Source organism: Scyliorhinus torazame, chromosome 15 (genome assembly GCF_047496885.1).
Source record: "Scyliorhinus torazame isolate Kashiwa2021f chromosome 15, sScyTor2.1, whole genome shotgun sequence".
In the NCBI taxonomy this organism is placed as follows: domain Eukaryota; kingdom Metazoa; phylum Chordata; class Chondrichthyes; order Carcharhiniformes; family Scyliorhinidae; genus Scyliorhinus; species Scyliorhinus torazame.
In genome coordinates this window covers 22896487-22919083 of record NC_092721.1, presented here as the reverse complement: position 1 = coordinate 22919083, position 22597 = coordinate 22896487, and the positions used below count along the sequence as shown (strand labels likewise).

The following is a 22597-nucleotide window of genomic DNA, read 5'->3' as shown; positions in this document are numbered from 1 at the left end:
CCCACAATGGGAGTGGCCTATGCCTGGTTGTTAATTAGATACAAGTCAAATGTATACACTCATTGCGCACATATGAAGCCTTAGGAGAGGGGAGTGCCTCCATATTGGACATCCCATGCCATTGGAGGTTCCCTTCCAAGGTGCGACACCCCTATGTATTTCTATCAGCCCCCCACCCCACGCCCCCAATCTTGTCCTTTCCAAACATGCCCCCAGCCCATACCCTTGTTTGCACCTGCCAAGCTCTGGTGGGATCCCAGACTCAACCTTACATTTGGGTTCCAAAGTGTCTTCCCTCTTGTCCTCACTGCAGTCCCAGCAGATAGCCATTGCTGCTGGGACATGAGAGCTGCCGGTCCTCGGATTGTCTGGCAGCTCTGAGGTGGACTTCCTCTTGGTGAGGAGGCAGACATCCTGCCTCGAGCCAATTAAAGGGCCATCAGCCATTTAATGGCAGTGGGGGAATCCAGCAAGCAGAGGCCTGACAGTACCCACTGCACCCAGCATAAAATTCAGACCCCCCAAAAGACTAAAAAGTCTTAGTTAAGGATTTGTCACATCACAGCCCTAATGTCTTTGTTTCAGTTTGTTTTCTCTTCCTTTTTTGAGGACATCCCAGCTATCTACTACAGCAGAGACAGTAGTCAATCTGTTTCCACCCATGAACCTCTTGATCAGTCAGCTCGTCATCCAAATGCATCAATGACTTGCCCTCCAGTTGCAACTTCCCTTCTTCCATCTTCCCCATGGGATATTCTTGCAGTGAGAAAGCTGAAATTTAGCTCAATAGATTGGAGATTGCCCACGCTCCAAAACCCTGAATGCTCTATTTTGGCACTCAGTTGGAAAGTTTAACACAACCACTTGCATTTCTGTACAAGTGTTCGAGAGAGGAACAAGTCAATGGAGGTGACTGAAGGCATGATCAATAAGGTAGATTTTGAAAGAGTGAAGATATTCTCCCAGAAAGTCCAGTGTTGAAAGTTGTATTTGACCTAATCTTTACACGCTTTCAAAAGTTTTATTTACAGTTTTGTTTGAGCTGGTAACAAAAGGGTCAATGACTGTAATGATGTTGATGTGGTATATGGAATTTTAGAAGGCACTTGATACAGTGCCACACAACAGACTGGGAGAAGAGTTGCAGCTCATGGAATAAAAGGGACAACAGCAACATGAATACAAAATTGGCTGAATAATGGAAAATAGAAAGTTACTGTCGATGGATATTTTCCGGGGAGGAGGAAGGCTTATAGTGGTGTTGCCAGGGGTGGTTATTGGGACCCTTGCTTTTTCTGTTTCCTTTATAATCTGGATTTTGGTATGCTGGGGACAATTACAAAGTTTACGGATGATACAAAACAGAGGGGAGACCTGATTGAGGTCTACAAAATTACGAGAGGTACATACAGGGTGGAACACTCAATTACAAGGGGGACACAGGTTCAAGGTGACAGGGAGAAAGTTGAGGGGAGATGTGCGGGGAACGTTTTTCACGCAGAGGGTGGTGGGTGGCTGGAGCACGTTGCCAGTAGAGGTGGTGGTGGCAGGTACAATAGCAATGTTGAAGGTGCATCTTGATAGACACATGAATGGGTGGGGAACGGAGGGATACAGATTGTTTGGGCAACAGGTAGTAGGTCTAAATAAGGAATCTGTATTGGGGCATGCTTGGTGGGCCAAAGAGCTTGTTCTGTGCTATAATGCACCTTGTAGTTTTACAAACTGTGAAGAGAACAGTGTGGAACTTAAAAGGGCTAACACAAGTTGGTGGAGAGGGCAGACATGTGGCAGTTCAAGGTCAATAAGGAGAAGTGTGAGGTGAATTATTTTGGTGGGAAGAACATGAAGACAATGTAAAAAAGGGGCAAAATTCTTAAGGTTGTGCAGAAACAGAGGGACCTGGGTGTATAGGTGCAGAAGTCATTAAAAGTGGTATGACAGGTGGTGAGAGTAGTTAGTAAAGTATATAACATTCTGGGCTTTATTAACAGGGGCATAGAGTACAGGAGTAAGACGGTTATGCTGAACTTAAACAAGACACTAGTTAGACCTCAACTGGAATATTGTGTACAGATCTGGGGCGGGATTCTCCGACCCCCACGCCGTGTCGGAGAATCGCCGGGGGCTGGCGTGAATTCCGCCCCCCGCCGTGTCCCAAAGTCTCCGCCACCAGAGATTTGGCGGGGACGGGAATCGCACGTGCCAGTCGGCGGGGGCGGGAATCGCGCCGTGCCGGTCAGCGGGCCCATCCCCGCCGATTCTCCGGCCCGCGATGGGCTGAAGTCCCACTGCCGGAATGCCTGTCCCGCCAGCGTGGATTAAACCACCTTTTGAACGGTGGGACAAGGCGGCGCGGGCAGGCTCCGGGGTCCTGAGGGGGGTGCGGGGCGATCTGGCCCCGGGGGGTGCCCCCACGGTGGCCTGGCCCGTGATCGGGGCCCTCCGATCCGCGGGCGGGCCTGTGTCGTGGGGGCACTCTTTTTCTTCCGCCTTCGCCATGGTCTTCACTATGGCAGAGGCGGAAGAGACCCCCTCCCCTGCGCATGCGCGGGGATGACGTCAGCAGCCGCTGATGCTCCCGCGCATGCGTCGCCCGGCGAAGACCTTTTGGCCCCGGCTGGCGTGGCGCTAAAGGCCTCTCCCGGCAGCCAGCGGAGTGCAAACCACTCCGGCGCGGGCCTAGCCCCGCTAGGTGAGGGGTTGGACCCTAAAGGTGCGGAGACTTCCGCACCTTTGGGGCGGCCCGACGCCGGAGTGGTTCCCGCCACTCCATTACACCAGAACCCCCCGCCCCGCTGGGTAGGGGAGAGTCCCGCCCCTGGGTGCCACACTATCGCAAGGATGTGAACTCATTGGAGAGAATGCAGAAGAGGTTTACAATGATGGTCCCAGGGATGAGAAACTAATGTTTTTAGGATCGATTTGAGAGGTTGGGACAGTTCTCCTTGGAGTCAAGAAGGCCAAGAGGAGATGTGTTAGAGTTGCTCAAAATCATGAGGTGGCTGGACAGAGTGGATAGGGAGAAATTTGCAAAAGGATCGAGAGGGAGAGGGCACAGATTTAAACTGATTTGCAAAAGAAGCAAATGTGATGTGAGAACAAACGTTTTCACACAGTGAGTGGTTCAGATGTGGAATGCACTACCTGAAAGTGTGATGGCATTAGAAAATCTACACCACATTTGTTCTTTAAAAAATCATTAAGAGAGCTAATGGATAGAGAAAGACTATTTCTTATGGTTGAAGAAGTGGTGATGAATAGACATCGATTTAAAGTGGTCACTGAAAGAGAGTGAGGAGATGAGGTTGCAGACAGTTTGTTCTAAGCCAGTTGTGTCAAGATACGGTGTACTCAATGAGAGTCGTTTGAGAGCTGGTATAGTTACAATGGATGGTGAACTTCCACAGTTCTGTCATATAGCACTGCAATAAAACGAGGCAGAAAAATTCCCTCTGCATCTTAGAAAATGCAGAGTACAGACTAATAACAACATTATGGATTGACAATACATTGATAAAATATGTCATTGAGCAACACTAGGTGGCGATTGCCACTTCAGCCCCATAATTGGCACTGTAATCAGCCCATCACAGATAGACTTCAACCAGGGAGGTAAAGCATCTCTTTTTCCTCCAAAACTTGAAAATATAGGGCACGATCCAATGGAGCAGCTGTCTGCGGTGCAGCAGGGCAAATAAAAGTCAGGAAAGCCCGCTCCCGGGATCTACCCGTCTCCCAACTCCTCGAGAGAGCGCGTTAAGATCTCGCGAAACGTTGCGATGTAAGTGCCGCCCATTGTGGGCGGGATCCTTTTTAGCAAATCTGTACATGAGAGCAAGACAGCTAGTATCACTGTAAGATGCAGTTTCTGGAGGCACCCAAAGAGTTGGGGTCTATCCCCTTTGCCTCGGAGATCTCAAGTGAGCGCCGTTCAGTACTGGTCTTCACAAACAGGACAAGCAATGCCACTCGTGGGAATCTCCCAGGGGATCGGAGACCTCCAGGTGCATAGCCTCTGGGCAGACTGGTATCCTGGCACTGCTGATGCCACCCCTACCTGGCACTGCTAGCCTAGCACTAAACACGCTTGCTGTGGGACTTTGTTCCCATTTAGTTGAACCACGCCCATAAATAAACCAACAAAAAAAATTACTTATTTTCTTTGTCACATCGAAAGGAAAAATAAACAAGCTAATTTTCTTCAAGGCCAGGATTTTACTGGCCACTTACAGGCAGGAAAGCAGGTGGGTTGACCTGTGAGATAGGGCACAGTGCCAAGAGGGCAGTGCATGGCTGCCACACACCCTCAACTGCCCAGTGACGTCAGCACCCAATGCCCCCACTCCCCAATTATTTTAAGAGTGGGGGAGGTGTTTAATGAGCCACCTTCTCACAGCTCGATTAAAGTCCTTAAGTAGGTCACTTGTGCACTTCATCCTACCGTCGCTTAAATTGAATGGGTGACAGGAGAGGCTTGCCCCCAACGTGCAGTCTAGCATGCTTGACCCCTTGGGCTGGTCAGTGAAAGGGGAATGTACCTCTTTCCCCAATGCCAATCGGAGAGACATGCCCACCCCAAAAATGTTTCCTTCTCATGCCTCCCCTCAACACCAAACCCCACAGAACACAACACCTTGCAGGGGCCTGCCAGCAAGGTGCTGGATTCAGCTAGAGGTCTAATCCATCGCTGAACCCCGCCTTCAGTGCAGTACCGGCGATGGCCACCACTCCCGCTGGTGCTGCTGATACTGCAGAGCTGCTGGCCTCCGATTGACCAGAACCTCCCTGGGTTGAGGGTGACTACCTCTTGGAGGGTGAAAATTCTCACATAATAATTACAGGCCCACTGGCTGAATAATTAAAATGGGGCTACTCAGCTACGGTCGAGGCAGACTTGCCCCTGACATTTACACTGGGTTGCAGGGAACATGCCCTCAAGTTTATAATCTAGCCTCAAGCTTATGATCATTTGGAGTATGTCTTTATTGATTTGCTTATGGCCTGATAATGATCCTGTCAGCTCAAGTACCTGTTCAGTTGAACTTCCTGGGAGGTTGCCAGAAAGCTTTCTTTAGAACAAGGTTGGCCTATTTTAACTACGCACATTGTGTGAGTGTGGCAGCACTGAGCAGACAGGATCTGCAGGTAATAAACTCAAATTTTGCTTTTCATGTATCTCAGCAGGCATCAAAACTGACAGGCCATCAGCAATTAATTAGACCAGTCTTGTTAAGTTTATAAAAAGGCAGAGGGAAAAACAAACATATTCTATTTCCCAATATTACCTTGCTGCGCCGTTGCTAAATAGCATTCCCCAGACTGTTTTCGGGAGAATGGAAAGAAATGGAGAGGGGTGTGACAAGAAATACATTTTTGCAAAAGAAGTTATGCAAATATTTAAAACAAACAAAAAAAAAAAGTTGATGGAAAAGTTTCCAAAGGATCACAAGTAAACAAGCCATATAAAAGCTAAATCGATTAGCCAATTTGAAATTAAGCATTGCTTTCTATAATAAATGCATCTGTGGAATAATTTCCCTTTTGTGTCAAAATACAGATATAATTTCACTTGGTTGGTTTTCTCAGATATTTGTTTCCATTAACCTGAATCCTTAAGGGGAGGACGACCTTCTGACCATCATATCATAAATCATTCATGGTCATCAACTAAAGCCAGCGTGACTGTTGCTACAGTCACAGAATGAGAGACGCAAAATCCAGATACAACAGATTCAAGCACCAAGACAATGCTGAAGCGTACACTACAATTTACAAAACAAAAAATAAAAAATTGCAGTTACCTTGTTCGACTGACTTGACAGTAGCACCAGTGGAGCTCCAATCGGCCGTGAATCCAAAGTCTCGATCACTGTTTGGCTTCTGATTGATAACTATTCGTGTGTTGCTGTACTGTCCCTAAAAAGAAAATTAATGCCACTTAACGCACGACAGCAGAGCAAACAGCATCAACGTTTCCTGGAAAACCAATCCAATAAAACAGTCCGATTGATATTTTCCACGACAAACATCCATAGGTATGACTGGAATGTCTGGGAACTCCTTGTAAATGAGCCAGGATGAATGGTTCGACGGCTACAAAAAAAGAACCATTCCCCAATGACAGAACCTAGTTTCTGGCAGCTATTTTCCCTGTTACAGACAGCCAGTGGAGAGAAATGGCTCTCTATGAAGGCTGCTGTGAAGAATATGTTTTGTCATGCATTTTAGTTGGCTATATATGTTGATATATTATTTTGGGGCTAATTAGTTAAAGAGTAATTTGAATAAGAGGCTTTTTTTTTAAATATAAAGTGAACCCTTGCACATGCAGTCAAAGGAGACTATCACATTGCCGTACAGACTTCAAACGCACGTAGCAACCTACTTTCCAGACTCACCTGTTGCATGGCTGCTGTGGTAACCTTGTCTTTGGGCAGGCTTGTTGTTTTTGTAAAAGAATTGATTGTTACTGAGCCGGAAGTGGTGTCAGACACACGGGGGAAGCTGCTTTTAATAAGAGACGGCATCTCTTCTTCCCTCTCCTCCTCCTCCTCATTACTACTAATTACGGAACTGGCCTGCGATTGGTCATCGTCTTCCGGTTTTGACAACAGGTTGCTCCTCGAGTACGCATCATTTGGTGGTTTTGAGGAGAGGTTAACCGGTGCTGACATCTTTGACTCCGTTTTCAGGGAAGGGCTGACCCACTTAGCTCCCTCTTCCTTTGTTAAGAGTCCGCTCCTACTCTTGGATCCTCCTGACTCTAGCTTTGCGAAGAAACTTGGCGTTGCCTGGGCATTTTTCGAATCGTGCACATCTTCGGAATGTCGCGGTGCCCCGTTGCGCTGCTGAAAAGGGAGGGGGAAAAAATTATTTTTGCAAACGTTTTCCGACACAGATCGAAAACATCTTTCAAAGAATAGGCTCAACAGAAGAGCTGCTGGTAGCAGATATGTTGGGATACTAGAATTCAGAAAGGGAGTGAGCAAACCACTGAATTGTGTAATAAGCCGGTGTGCTAAACGGCGCTGCTCGGCTAATGTGAACATGAAGAGATGAAGAATTTTCTCTTCTCCTAACTTGTACTGAGCTGCAAGTCCTTGCCATCAACTGAGCTTCATTCCTTCAACAGAGTGGTTAGTCTTCTCACACAGAACAGAGACAGTGCATTTCCAAAAACTATTCGACTGCAGGACACTTCACAACCAAGCCCAATCCTCTTGTTGCAACTCAACCACAGAAACACGTGCTGACTAAACAGTGATCCAGAACGATTCAAACTGATTTCTTCATCCCGCTGCTCCAGGGCCAAATGATTCTATTTTATCTCACCTCTGCCGTATAAAATTCCCCTACTCAACAGACCCAAAGATAGTGCACAACGGATTTGCTGCATCTCTGAACTACTTAATAAGGGGTTAGTTCTCCCCATAGGAGCATCCAACACAAAGTGAGAGTCTGATTATGAACCCGTGAAACAGCAAAATACTGTAATACTGTAGTAGCAGTCACAACAATGACTACCTTTCCAGGTCAAGTACCAATTACAAAGCCACCCCTAATCTTATACCAAACTTTTGGGTGTTAGTCACCGCATGATAAAAAGGTTTGTTTGCGATTTATATCAGGGGTTCAGGATGAAAACCTGTCATTATATTTGTAAATCATAGTAAGTCACTATTTGAGTGACATAAAAGCCTTATCTGAAGCTGCGACTTGCACAGACTTTATACACACTCATCCTTGTGATTTGCAAGATGTTAAGAATCATTACTTAAAAATAATGCATTTTGAAGAATTCGTCCGTGCTCCTCGTGTACCTCTCAACTGTTTTTCCCTGCTATAGATATAGGACAAATCACACCACCGTATCTTAGTGAAAGAATCCCAAATGCCAAGTTTCAATGCCTTCAGCTCAAACAGGGTGAGAAACAGCATTTACCAACGAGAGACCCTTGCATTCCTGGCAATCTGTTCCCAGCTTTGCCAGGGACTGCACCTGTTCGCAAAACATTCCCAAGTGAAGTAAAATGACTGTTTAACTCAATTCCAATTGTGTGAATGAGTAACACGAGGCTACAGTTACCTGACAGCACATCCAAGCGCAGTTACAATCTGGCTGGAGATCCACCAAATTGCTTGAGCATTCAGCACAGGGAATTAAAATAGGTCATCCTGGAGAACGTTAATTAACGCAGCCCACAAAGGGAGGGGCCTCGATAACGACACTTGAGCAGTTCTTTATTTAGCAAATAGTTTGCACTTCATCTGGCAGCCGTGAAAGAAAGAGAGGCCCCACACTGGTCCCGCCTTCTCAAGGCAAAATATTTGAGTGTCCGAATGCCAGTGTACTGGTTAAATTCAAAACAGGATGGCCAAGCAGGAGTTAAAAGCTGCAAACAACTGGGGCGGTCTTCTAACCAGTGCTCAACCTGCCTTAAATTGACACTCTCCATTAAAATAAAATGAGGTACTGACTGAAGGCAACAAACAGCTGATTATAAATTGAGCCAAAGCAAAAGTTCCTTTGAAAGCGGAACGGCACATTTAAAAAGATGCTATTGTTCTCATTGTGGAGCAGGAGATTAACACTTTACTTGGTGCCTGCACAACTTCATTCCACTTTTTCCATGAGAATATATCAACGCAGGAATGACCGGTTCGATATTGATAGATGCCACAGTGCAGCACCTCACACTCAAGTGTAAAAATAGAATGGTGATTGCGGCCTCTGGCATCCACAGATGCTAAAACCATCAGTCTCTGTACAGTGCCAGAAAAGGCCGGCAAACAGCAGACAAGCATTCTGCTCACCTCGGCTCAAAGCTCTTGTGAACTAGCTTGGCTTACTTGGGACTTGTATCATCAAAGATTCTGTAGGGGTAGGGTGTTTGCAAAAGAAACAAAGTGTGTTTGTGTGGGGAGGGGGGGGGGGGTGGAATTAGATGGCTCGGTGCTCGATAATAATAATAATTTGTCTGGAATCTACAGGCACCAATTTTTTAAAAGCTGTAATTCAAAGTTTATACGCTGCTCGAGTCTCTCGTCCCTGATCGTGTCTCTCTTCCCTTCCAAAAGTAAGCTAGAAATTAAAATGCAAACAAAAATAAAGCACAAAAAACAAATGGTGCTGGAGTGAAGGAGCATTGGCATCAAAAAGGTTAACCGGCTCCTTTCCTTCATAAACGCTTCCTGAACTGAATGCGTGTTGGCATTTTCTGTTCTTGGGTTACACAATGAAATGTCACAATGCGGTGTTGGTTTACATATGCTGTTACATTTGGAAAAGTGTTTGCATAATGCCAACCGCGGAAATTAAAATTGGGTGCAGCGGTTTGGGGAGTTTTATGCTTCCCCCTCATGGGATTCCTCCGGGCGCTCCGGTTTCCTCCAACAAGTCCCGGAAGATGTGCTGTTGGGTGAATTGGACATCCTGAATTCTCCCTCAGTGTACCCGAACAGGCGCCAGAATGTGGCGACTCGGGGCTTTTCACAGTAACTTCATTGCAGTGTTAACGTAAGCCTGCCTGTGACAATAAAGATTATTAGTGAGAGGCAGCACGGTTTTGTGAAGGGGAGGTCGTGTCTCACTAACTTGATAGAGTTTTTCGAGGAGGTCACTAAGATGATTGATGCAGGTAGGGCAGTAGATGTTGTCTATATGGACTTCAGTAAGGCCTTTGACAAGGTCCCTCATGGTAGACTAGTACAAAAGGTGAAGTCACACGGGATTAGGGGTGAGCTGGCAAGGTGGCTACAGAACTGGCTAGGTCATAGAAGGCAGAGAGTAGCAATGGAGGGATGCTTTTCTAATTGGAGGGCTGTGACTAGTGGTGTTCCACAGGGATCAGTGCTGGGACCTTTGCTCTTTGTAGTATATATAAATGATTTGGAGGAAAATGTAACTGGTCTGATTAGTAAGTTTGCAGACGACACAAAGGTTGGTGGAATTGCGGATAGCGATGAGGACTGTCGGAGGATACAGCAGGATTTAGATTGTCTGGAGACTTGGGCGGAGAGATGGCAGATGGAGTTTAATCCGGACAAATGTGAGGTAATGCATTTTGGAAGGTCTAATGCAGGTAGGAAATATACAGTGAATGGTAGAACCCTCAAGAGTATTGAAAGTCAAAGAGAACTAGGAGTACAGGTCCACAGGTCATTGAAAGGGGCAACACAGGTGGAGAAGGTAGTCAAGAAGGCATACGGCATGCTTGCCTTCATTGGCCGGGGCATTGAGTATAAGAATTGGCAAGTCATGTTGCAGCTGTATAGAACCTTAGTTAGGCCACACTTGGAGTATAGTGTTCAATTCTGGTCGCCACACTACCAGAAGGATGTGGAGGCTTTAGAGAGGGTGCAGAAGAGATTTACCAGAATGTTGCCTGGTATGGAGGGCATTAGCTATGAGGAGCGGTTGAATAAACTTGGTTTGTTCTCACTGGAACGAAGGAGGTTGAGGGGCGACCTGATAGAGGTCTACAAAATTATGAGGGGCATAGACAGAGTGGATAGTCAGAGGCTTTTCCCCAGGGTAGAGGGGTCAATTACTAGGGGCATAGGTTTAAGGTGAGAGGGGCAAGGTTTAGAGTAGATGTACGAGGCAGGTTTTTTACGCAGAGGGTAGTGGGTGCCTGGAACTCGCTACCGGAGGAGGTAGTGGAAGCAGAGACGATAGGGACATTTAAGGGGCATCTTGACAAATATATGAATAGGATGGGAATAGACGGATACGGACCCAGGAAGTGTAGAAGATTGTAGTTTAGTCGGGCAGCATGGTCGGCACGGGCTTGGAGGGCCGAAGGGCCTGTTCCTGTGCTGTACATTTCTTTGTTCTTTGTTATTAAAGTGTTCTAAATTCCGCCCCACTATTCCCGCTTCCAAATATAAAAAGACGCAAATGTCTGCACAGCCTCGTCAAAAAAACGGCAGGAGTGAAGTAACAGCACGAGGTCCAGTTTTGCACCAGTCTCAACATACCAAAAGGAGAATGCGTAGAGAGAAATCTATACGGCTGCTAAGTTGCAGATCCAAAGAGAACTGGTTTCTTATTGATTAGTAATGAAGCCAGTTGCAACTTGAAACCTTGGACGTGTCATGCTGATGGGAAACAGCTCCAATCCAATACTCTTAACTCAAACAGAAACAACTCTGAAATAGTTTACTCAAACAAACAGGTGGGATTTACCCAGAGCAACTTACCGGATAAGACCTAGTGAGAGAGGAGAGTCTGTTAGATTGTGTACCGTAGGGCCTTGGCACGACAACAGGTGCGATCCTGGACAAGTCAGGTGCTTGGTAGTTCCGTGGCAGAGAACCCGAAACCCAGGTTTGTTCGAGTTTGGAATCCAATGCGTGGCGGGTGTAGAAAGGAACAGGGCTTTGCTTTCCTGCCATATTATTGACTGCGCTTTTCAATTCCGACGTCGCCTGGCTCTTTGAGACTAGAGGTGGGGGGGCTGATGAAACCGCCTCGCGCTTCTGGGAGGTGTAAGGGGTTTCACTCTCCACGGTGTAACTCCTCTCATACAAACGTCTTGGGGGCTTAGGATCTTCAGCAAACACTTCTTCGTCCGAGGAGTTCAGCTTTCTGTAGTCAGTTGGGTCGCCACTGTACGATCCCTGCTGTCTGAGCTCCCTGTGAGGGAGAGGACAATTTAAAGAGAAAAGAGCAGAAACACCTCATTAGAATGAATGTGGAATTGAGATGATAAGTAGGTGCGGTCTGTGAAACTATTCAGATAGGTTGTAATTTGTACGCTGTGGTACAATAGAGAAAGCTCTGACAAACGCAAAACTAGTCAGCTTCAAGATAATTAGTGTTATATTTCAATCCCCACCCCCACAAAAGGAACTTGAACACAAGAGTGAACGGCATTTGCTGTTCGCCTTACATATTCAGCAACATGGAACAATTTTCCTCAACTTTCTGCGTATTTTGCATTCAAAACACAAAGAACTGAACATCTGATGTCTTTCACAGGAAATAAAGTCCAATCCTAAAAGAATGTGACCGCACATTTCCCTTACATCTGTTAAGCTTTATGCTTTAATGAACGGTGTCCTAGGCATTTTACGTACCGATAAAAACACTCCAGATTTAACTTGATGGTCTGCCCTCACTTCCCTGACATTTCTCCAAAGCCCTGACTGTATTTACAGCAGCTGACTGGCAAGTTTAACCTGCTTGATAACACGCTGATTCTGTGCACGCCATCTTTCTTCTCAAAATCAAACTTGCACAACCAGCCGAATCAAAATTTCCAAAAGGCACCAAAACCCGACGTACTACAACTGCCCCAATTGATTAGAGGGAAGAACATATGAGAATTGAGCTTTATTAATGGTCAGCTCGGAGGGTTATATATAGACCCTGACCAGAATGCTAGTCAGGTAAATGGTTGGAAAACACTATTTTACCAGCAAGGTCTTAATAAGCTAAATTATTACAGATCCTTCAACTTTATACACGTCTCAGAATTCAGCTCTACGTACAACTAAAAGTTATTTTTTGCTACGACTGGCTGATAACACAAAAGCAATCATCCAAAGCTATTGCATAGAACTTTAGAGCAATTGTTTGGGTCTCACATTACAGAAGGTCCATGCTGCGGCGAAACCCCAAATTATAGACGGATCTGCAAACCTCAAATTTAAAATCAAATGGCAGATTTATTTTTGTTGAAAGATTAATAGATCATTACGGTTGCAAGATTGCTTCAATGTTACCCCAGCATTTTCTTGCTGAGTATATACATATTATCTCCTGTGCATTCTTTTAGCATCCCATTCCACTAATCCATCAAAAATAGCTAGCCTCGAAATACCACACAGTCATTGCAGTTAATAGATGTGAAAGCTGAGCCTAACTGTTCAGCGTGTAGTGGTCCTTCAAAAGCAAACAGGACAATTTAACTGTTTAGGGATAAATACATTTCCTTGCATCTTGTTGCACGCATAGGCATGCAGACTTTATAAGGGTGTCTTCCAGCAGAGCTCCATATTTGTGAAACAAATCCAAAACTGCCATTAAAGCAAGGTTAGTCCTAAAAGTTTGATACCAGGAATATATTATTATCCTGGATCAGACCCCAATGTTTGCTAGGATGTGGGACAGGAACACCAAGATTTGTTTCATTTGTAAAACTGGGAGAAAAGGATACTTGAAAATGAAAATTGCTTATTGTCACAAGTAGGCTTCAAATGAAGTTACTGTGAAAAGCCCCTAGTCGCCACATTCCGGCGCCTGTTCGGGGAGGCTGGTATGGGAATTGAACCGTGCTGCTGGCCTGCCTTGGTCTGCTTTCAAAACCAGCGATTTAGCCCTGTGCTAAACCAGCCCCATCTTTGCTCAAGGAGTGGCTCCACACATAGATAGGGATATGGTATATCGAAGCAAACTTCATTTTCAGCACAATATTAAACTAACTTCCTCACAAAATAAATAGCTTACTAGTTAAACAATGTTCAAGAATAAATAGAACATAGAGCGTACAGTGCAGAAGGAGGCCATTCGGCCCATCGAGTCTGCACTGACCCACTTAAGCCCTCACTTCCACCGTATACCCGTAACCCAATAACCTCTACTAACCTTTTTTGGGCACTAAGGGCAATTTAGCACGGCCAATCCACCTAACCTGCACGTCTTCGGACTGTGGGAGGAAACCGGAGCACACGGAGGAAACCCACACAGGCGCGGGGAGAACTTGCAGGCTCCACACAGACAGTGACCCAGCGGGGAATCGAACCTGGGACCCTGGCGCTGTGAAGCTACAGTGCAAGCCACTTGTGCTACCGTGCTGCCCACTTGAAACACTTTAACTCCTAACTGTTAACTTCTTTATCTCCAATCAAGCAAAACCCACCTCAGGTCTAAACCCACCTTTGAATACAGTTAGCAACCACAGAAGTACTTGCAGTGCTTCTGAATAAAGAATTCCTTTCAAAAAACTGCCTGGGGTGTGAGAGAGCGAGAGTGGAAGAGTGAGAGGGAGAAACCCTTCAAGAAATAGCCTGCAGATTCTTGTCAGTGTCAAACCACTGTTTAACTTCACAGCATTTGGCAAAAGCCGCTGTTCTGTTCACAGCCGAACTTAAATGACATGACTGAAACCTGACTGCTTTAGCCCCTGGCCCCTCCCATTAATCATATCATCCTACTCCCACTCAAATCCCATGACCTGATTACTTAAATTTAAACACAAGGGGCGCAATTCTCCCTTTGGGAGATTAAGTCCCGACGCCGGAGTGAAAACTGGAGTGTTTCACTCCGGCGTCGGAGGCCGTTCCCAGCCCCCTATTCTCCCGCCCTTGGGGGGGGGGGGGCTAGGAGCGGCGCCGCGTCATTTATGCGCGCCAGGCCTTGGCGCTGCGTAAAAGCGGTGCCGCGTAAATGACGCGACCGGCGCCGCGTAAATGACGTCACCCACGTATGCGCGGATTGGGCACTGCCAACCCGCGCATGCGCGGTTGCCGTCCTCCCTGCGGCCGCCCCGCAAGAAGATGCCGGATCGATCTTGCGGGGCAGCGGAGGAAAGGAGGTCCTCCTTCAGAGAGGCCGGCCCGCCGATCGGTGGGCATCGATCGCGGGCCAGACCCCTTTTGAGCCCCCCCCCCCAGTGTAGGAACCCCCCTCACCCCCTCCCACAGGCCACCCCCCCCAGCATTCCCGCACTGTTCCCGTCGGCAGCGACCAGGTGTGGATGGCGCCGGCGGGAACCTGTCTTGTTGGGTATATCAACCATAGCGTTTTGACAAGATCGTTATCCAATCACCAGTTAAGCATTACAACTGCACCATTACATAAAAGCAGATTTATTGTAAAGTACTACGAGATGAAATATTTATCCCAAGAAAAGGAACAGACAATACATCAACTGCAACCTTTGATTGCTCCAATTAGCATACATAATGGACGCGATCTAAGAGCCGTGTCGCGCCCAACTCGGGGTGCAACACAGCCGGTATATCTCCCGAGAGGCCTCTGGCATACTGGCACTTGGAGGGGGGCGGGTAGGGGGGCAGGGTCTCTCAGGGGCCTTTGGTTGGTCAGGTTCTGGGCAGGGTGGTACCCTGGCACCCCTGATGCCCCCCAGGCATCACCAGCCTGGCACCCTGACTGTCACCCATGTGCCCCCCTGGCACCATGGCATTTTGCCCATGCCAGAGATCGGGGTGGTTTGCAGGGGGGCAAGTTGAGGCATTGCGGGTGGGGGTGGGGTGGGGTTCTTGTGGCAACGGTACGGGGGTCTAGAGACTGCGGGTACCATTTCCCGATCTCTTCCGGCATTGACGGCGGGATATGGGACTGAGTGCGGCCTTGACGGGGCGTTCCTCGCAGAGGCTCCGAAATTAAGCAAAGTCTCATTTCTTAGTGGGGCCGTTCTCGGGAAATACACGGCTAAAAGCGCTCGATACGGGACAGTTTCATTTCTGTTAAATCGCACCCTTTGTGTTTCTATTTGGACATTTTTTAATTCGCTCGTGGGAAGTTGGAGTTTCTGGCCCTAACGAGGTGGTGCTGAGCCACCTTCGCCACCTTCTTTAACCCATAGTACTGTTAAAGAGAGGGTGCCCTCGGGCTTTGACCCAGCGTCGAAGACGAAGAGGGAACAGCAACATCTTTCCAAGTTAGGTGGTGCGCGAATGATACAAACGCTAACAGAAAACATGGGTTTCTCCGTCGTGCTTCTCCGTTTCGCCGGCTGGTCAATGGGGTTTCCCATTGGGGGGCAGCCCCACACCGTCGGGAAAACCCCCGGGGCTGCCGGTAAAATGGAGAATCCCGACAGTGTAGAATTCAGCCCTCTATGTTTTATGAATATTGGCCCAGCTCTTTCGCTCAGTGGCGGAGAAAAGGCACCCGTCATCAGCCACGGGGTAAGCTTCACTGTGAGGTGTCGCATCCTCTTGGTGCAAATTTCCCATTGCCCAGCAGTGATGAACTCTTATTAACTGGGGTTTCCTAGAGTGGAGCTGCAGTGATGTCATTAAGCTGTCCAAGCAGCCAATCACATTGAAGGATTTTAACACACATACAAAAAGTAGTAAAAGAAAATCAATGTTTACAGAGAGCAAGTTAAAAGATTGGGGCACATGCACAGGATGAAGGTAGAAGCCAAAATATTCAGGAAAAAATTTAAAATTTCAGTTTCAAAGAAATGAATCAATCATTTAACAGCACTCCACAAGTATCAGAGTAAAATTAATTTTTCAGGGCTAGCTCTGTTGTTCAGCAAATTTGATTAATCGCCGTTTCGGGGTTCTGCACGTGGATGTGGAGCCCGGTCCCCTAGAAGTCATGTTCGGGGTGTCGGACCGGTCAGAGTTACAGGCGGGAGCGGGGCGGATGTTTTAGTCTTTGTCTCGCTGATTGATCGCTGGCGGGTCTTGTTGGGGTGGAGGTCAGCTTCTCCACCCTGTGCCTCAATGCGGCGGGGGGTGGGGAGGGGGGGTGGGGGTGGGGGGGGGGGGGGCGGGGTGCTGTTGGTGTTTTTGGCTTAATGGGTTGAGGGGTTTGTGGGTGCGTTGTAAATTATGAAAATGTTGAAAAATGTATGGAATAAAAATCATATCACCACTGGAAAGCCAGTTACACCTGATTAACAAAGGCCTAATGTTTCGGGGTCTTTCTAACAGTGATGTGGGAGAGGAACTTCGATGTTCTCCGTGATTCCGATATTTGGCAGCTCTGGAGTGGGGTCCACAATTCAGCCTGTGTCGGAGCCATGGGTGACGATACCGCAACGTCAGGGCTCCAACGCCAACCTGAGCATGCAAAATATCTTGAAGTTGTCGTCGGTTTCAGGTACTGAGAGTAGGACACCAACAACCCCATCCAACACCACCATCCCTCAACCTATCCACAACATCTGGATGTCAAGCAGGAGTCCTGTGTGTAGTTCATTGTTCCTATGGTTATGCCAACAGGGAAATGTAGATCAACGATCTTTCCTTCTGTTCCCCACCCTGCATGCTGAAACAACTAAAAAGACATTTCCAAACAACAAATGCAGGGCCAAACTTGATACATTCTTCAATGTAAAACAACGAGGCAGTGAGTCAGCGACAGAACTCTGCACCATTATAGAGATTTATTGGAGCAATTCAAAACGCTAGATAACTCCTGGCTTACCTTTCTTCCCGCATTTTTTGGAATGTCTTTGTGGGTCTAGCATTCTCTCCACTTGTTATTTTCTCAATTTCTTCTCTCTCGTCCTTCTTCCTCTGCAAGTCTGAATTATAACTTTTGCGCCGACTTTTCCACTTTGCCAAGTCCTGGTCACATATTTTGAAAAACAATAAAAATGCCAATAAATTAGTAAATCAATAAATGACTAAAACACTTCTACCAATCTCTTCACGAAAATGCAAAATTATGAGGGAGGGAGATTCATATTCCGTTATACATCTCGGCCAAAGGTCACACTTGAGAGTAGCTGAAAGATAGGCACCTGGTACTGGATTTTCAAAATTGAAACTGACGGACACAAATATACTACTCTTTGCGAAGACGGTCTACAAAACTATTGGCGATCCAAAGCCACGCCAGCAATTTAAGCTTACCGATAATCACCTACCTCTATATATCAATATAGATAACATCAAGGTCAGTGATGGACAACCGAGGCTAGTAAGTGGGCCCCATGAGTGGCCCTCCTTCACCTCAAGTGAGCCACAAGATTGGAATCACGCTTGTTCATTAACCCCATTTTTAAAAAAAATTTAGAGTACCCAATTCTTTTTTCCGCAATTAAGGGCCAATTTAGCATGGCCATAAGACCATAAGACATAGGAGCAGAATTAGGCCACTTGGCCCATCGAGTCTGCTCCGCCATTCAATCATGTCTGATATTATCTCATCCCCATTCTCCTGCCTTCTCCCCATAACCCCTGATCCCCTTATTAATCAAGAGCTTATCTAGCTCTGCCTTGTCTAGCACGAGGGGACATAGCTTTAAATTGAGGGGAGATAGATAGAGGACAGATGTCAGAGGTAGGTTCTTTACTCAGAGAGTAGTAAGGGCGTGGAATGCCCTGCCTGCAACAGTAGTGGACTCACCAACACTAAGGGCATTCAAATGGTCATTGGATAGACATATGGACGATAAGGGAATAGTGTAGATGGGCTTTAGAGTGGTTTCACAGGTTGGTGCCACATCAAGGGCCGAAGGGCCTGTACTGCGCTGTAATGTTCTATGTTCTATAAAGACACTCAATGAATTGGCCTCCACAGCCTTCTGCGGCAAAGAGTTCCACAGATTCACCACCCTCTGGCTGAAGAAATTCCTCTACATCTCTGTTTTAAAGGATCGTCCCTTTAGTCTGAGATGGTGTCCTCTGGTTCCAGTTTTTCCTCCAAGTGGAAACATCCTCTCCACGTCCACTCTATCCAGGCCTCGCAGTATCCTGTAAGTTTCAATAAGATCCCCTCTCTTCCTTCTAAATTCCAACGAGTAACAGACCCAGAGTCCTCAAATGTTCCTCATACGACAAGTTCTTCATTCCATGGATCACTCTTCTGAACCTCCTCTGGACCCTTTCCAAGGCCAGCACATCCTTTCTTAGATACAGGGCCCAAAACTGCTCACAATACTCCAAATGGGGTCTGACCAGAGCCTTATACAGCCTCAGAAGTACATCCCTGGTCTTGTATACTAGCCCTCTTGACACGAATGCGAACATTGCATTTGCCTTCTTAACTGCTGACTGAATCTGCACATTAACCTTAAGAGAATCGTGAATAAGGACTCCCAAGTCCCTTTGTGCTTCTGCTTTCTGAAGCATTTCCCCATTTAGAAAACAGTCTATGCCTAAATTCCTCCTTCCAAAGTGCATAATCTCACTTTTCCACAATCCACCTACCATACACATCTTTGGGTTGTGGGGGTGAGACCCACGCAGACACGGGGAAAATGTGCAAACTCCACACAGACTGTGACCGGGGGCCGGGATCGAGCATGGGACCTCAGCGCCGTGAGGCAGCAGTGCTAAGCATTGTGCCACCGTGCCGCCCTCTTTTTCACCAAACATGACAAATGTGAGGTTATCCATTTTGGTAGGAATAACAGCAAAAGGGATTATTTAAATGATAAAATATTAAAACATGCTGCTGTGCAGAGAGACTTGGGTGTGCTAGTGCATGAGTCGCAAAAAGTTTGTTTACAGGTGCAACAGGTGATTAAGAAGGCAAATGGAATTTTGTCCTTCATTGCTAGAGGGATAGAGTTTAAGACTAGGGAGGTTCTGCTGCAATTGTATAAGGTGTTAGTGAGGACACACCTGGAGTATTGTGTTCAGTTTTGGTCTCCTTACTTGAGAAAGGACATACTGGCACTGGAGGATATGCAGAGGAGATTCACTCGGTTAATCCCAGAGCTAAAGGGGTTGGATTACGAGGAGAGGTTGAGTAGACTGGGACTGTACTCGTTGGAATTTAGAAGGATGAGGGGGGATCTTATAGAAACATATAAGATTATGAAGGGAATAGATAGGATAGATGCGGGCAGGTTGTTTCCACTGGCGGGTGAAAGCAGAACTAGGGGGCATAGCCTCAAAATAAGGGGAAGTAGATTTAGGACTGAGTTTAGGAGGAACTTCTTCACCCAAAGAGTTGTGAATCTATGGAATTCCTTGCCCAGTGAAGCAGTAGAGGCTCCGTCATTAAATGTTTTTTGAAGAATAGAGGGATTAAGGGTTATGGTGTTCGGGCCGGAAAGTGGAGCTGAGTCTACAAAAGATCAGCCATGATCTCATTGAATGGTGGAGCAGGCTCGAGGGGCCAGATGGCCTACTCCTGCTCCTAGTTCTTATGTTCTTATGTTATGACCCCATGTATAAGATTCATGACATTTAATACACGACGAATATCTCATAACATGTCACAGTAGATAGTTAATCATATACAAATAGAACTATAAATTTCAAATGGTAAACACGGGAAAAAAATATTTGTACATTTGATGCAGAGAACGCACATGGCTTTCACGGTCAAATGTGTGCAATCAGCATTTCACTTTCCCTCGCTTTACGGATCACTTCAGTCATGTCGGTCGGGATAAATCTGCTCGGACGGAAATCAGTGGAACGTGGCAACCCTACGTTTGGGCAACAGTCGGTGAGCCATGCACTGAACCCAGATGTGGCCCTGGGCCATAGGTTGCCCACCACTGTTCAAGATTGATGGGTGTTAAGCGATAACGAGAAAAACTGAAGTATCAAACAGTGCTCAAAACGAAAAAAATAAAATCAACATTTCAGAAACTAGGTTTTGACTTTCAGCAGAAGACAAGGCCTTGCGTTTTGAAAGGCAATGGGACAGCATCATATGGTTTAGGTCATTTGTGGAAAAGGAGGGGAACAATCTAGCATTTTTTTAAAAAAACTTAATTGGAGGGCGGCAAATTTCAGTGGGACGAGAAGAGGCTGATCAGAGTAACTGGAAGTCAAAGATTAGCAATCAAAATGGTGAAGGAATAATGAGGACATGATCCAGCTCCAGTTGAGGTACATATCAGTGAGGGGAAAAGGTGGGACAACTAAAATCCAAGCTCACTGGATGACAAGAGAGAGAGAGAGAGAGAGAGAGAGAGAGAGAGGGAGAGAGATCAACAGTAAAAAGAGGCATATGACACACGTCAGGTTCATAATACAAGTGTCAACCAATGTGAAGTTCAGAGGGAAATTGCAACAGGAAATCCGAAGTGGAGAAAAGAGCGAGAAAAGACTCACAGCTACAAAGCGGAATCCAAAAGCCTTCTAGGCATACAAATCGTAAAGGAGAGGTATGGCCAAAAGGAGGATCTACGCAACGAGACAGGAGGCATGGCTGAGATTGTAAATTCTTTTTGCTTTTGTCTTTACCAAAGAAGGTTCAGCCAATGTCATAGTGAAAGAGGAAGCAGCTGAGATACTGGATAAGCACGCGGTTGATAATGCGTGTTGTAGAAAAGCTGGTTGTAGTTGGATAAGTCAACAAAACCGGACAGAATGTGAGGAAAGGAAGGGTGGGGATTATGGAGGCGCTGGCCATGATCTTTTAATTCTCCATAGATACGGGGGGGAGAAATACTTGTGGTTATTAAGGACCTAATTTAAAATTAACATATTTTGAAACATTTCTTGCCAAAGGGATTGACGAAGGTGCCATTTCTTTAAGGCCGGTGGTGGATCTTGCAGCTACTACTGTGGCCGAGTGCTGAGCACAGCGCAAAGTGGAGAAAGGAGAAACAAGAAGGTTTTTAACTCACGTTTTGCCATTGCTGGTCCTGCTCATTCAGAGTAACCTTTATTCGCTGCAATTCGTCATATCTCAGTGACTTGGGAGTGTCGACGGGATCTTCAGCAGACACATCATTGAGCGACTTGCTCCTAAATTAGAAGGGTATACTCAATGGTCAATGGAAATATCAATGTAGGTCCATTGTAGATGGGAGCATTAATCACCGACTTGGGAGAAAAGTGGTTCCATTATGTGCAACTGAGCATTTTTGCTCAAGCATGGAGCTGTTTGTTTACATAATTATGTTATAATGCCTCGCTATATAATTACAAGAATGAACGGTATCTAATTAAATAAATTGTATTTTTCTTCGGAAAATGTATTACCCACAATTAGCCAAGAAATTCACTGCACCCATCCTTCAACATGGTCCCAGTATAACAATTGCATTTAATATTTGGTGCCACACTTCAGAGCATTTTAGTTTTACTGGCAATGCAAATTAACACAATTAAAGTAATCAATCAATTCCACTAATTATCACAAAAGCTTTGATTATTATTAATGCTCATTGTCAAAATTCATCTGTTACAACAAATTCACAAACCAGGAGATCCCCATACTGCTTGCAGCAAACATTTTAATCCATAAGACATGGGAGCAGAATTAGGCCACTCGGCCCTTTGAGTCTGCTCCCCCATTCAATCATGACTGATATTTTTCTCATCCCCATTCTGCCAGATGTGGTTGATAAGATTTGTGTACCGCGAACCAACCATTCGAAAGACCCAAAGCAATCCTGGGTTGAAACTTATCATGGCCCATCTGAATCTGGCATGGTATCGCCTACATGCTGTTCAGACCAGGGGTTCACAACCAAAGGGTCTCAGGATGGTTTCAAGGGGTCCGTCAAAAATAACAGGAGAGCGTGCAGAAAAATACACAGTGTGTGCCCATACATTAACTGTTTACTGCTAGGCGGGAATACATGGGCGCTTGTCTGAGTGAGTTTGCTAACCTTAATAGGGTCACGGCATTCAGAAGGTAGTTTGTTCAGTGAAGTGTTTTGAAATGTTTCAATTACACGAAAGGATGCTCCATGCCATCTTGTAGGTCTACACTGGCAATCAGCCAGCCAGGCTGGAGGGAAGCGCAGGTATCAACTATGGGGGTCAATCATCTGGCATTTTCCAAGAGCCATCTCTTCCTCATGGTGAAAGGTGGGTGTGAGGGAGAGGTTAGCTGGCGATGGTGAGGAGGGAGAATTTAGTAGACCGGATTAGTCAATATTATGGTGGAATTATGGAATGTTAATACAGCGCTAGCATTTGCATTATTTTTATGTGCTTTCTTTGGAAAGGGAAGCCCCGTGAC

General features: G+C 46.2%; 1 protein-coding gene across 5 annotated transcripts in view; it reads right to left on the bottom strand.

Moving 5' to 3' along the window:
- The window catches only part of lmo7a (LIM domain 7a), a 257694-nt gene that overhangs the window by 41166 nt on the left and 193931 nt on the right, over positions 1 to 22597 (bottom strand). For all 5 annotated transcript variants that reach the window (XM_072476155.1, XM_072476159.1, XM_072476160.1 and 2 more), the window contains 5 exons: positions 21252 to 21372; positions 17138 to 17280; positions 11206 to 11641; positions 6402 to 6851; positions 5805 to 5919 (listed from right to left, as the gene is read on the bottom strand). In XM_072476155.1, coding sequence (XP_072332256.1) covers positions 5805 to 5919; positions 6402 to 6851; positions 11206 to 11641; positions 17138 to 17280; positions 21252 to 21372 — 1265 coding nt within the window. The remainder of the gene's footprint in view (positions 1 to 5804; positions 5920 to 6401; positions 6852 to 11205; positions 11642 to 17137; positions 17281 to 21251; positions 21373 to 22597) is intronic.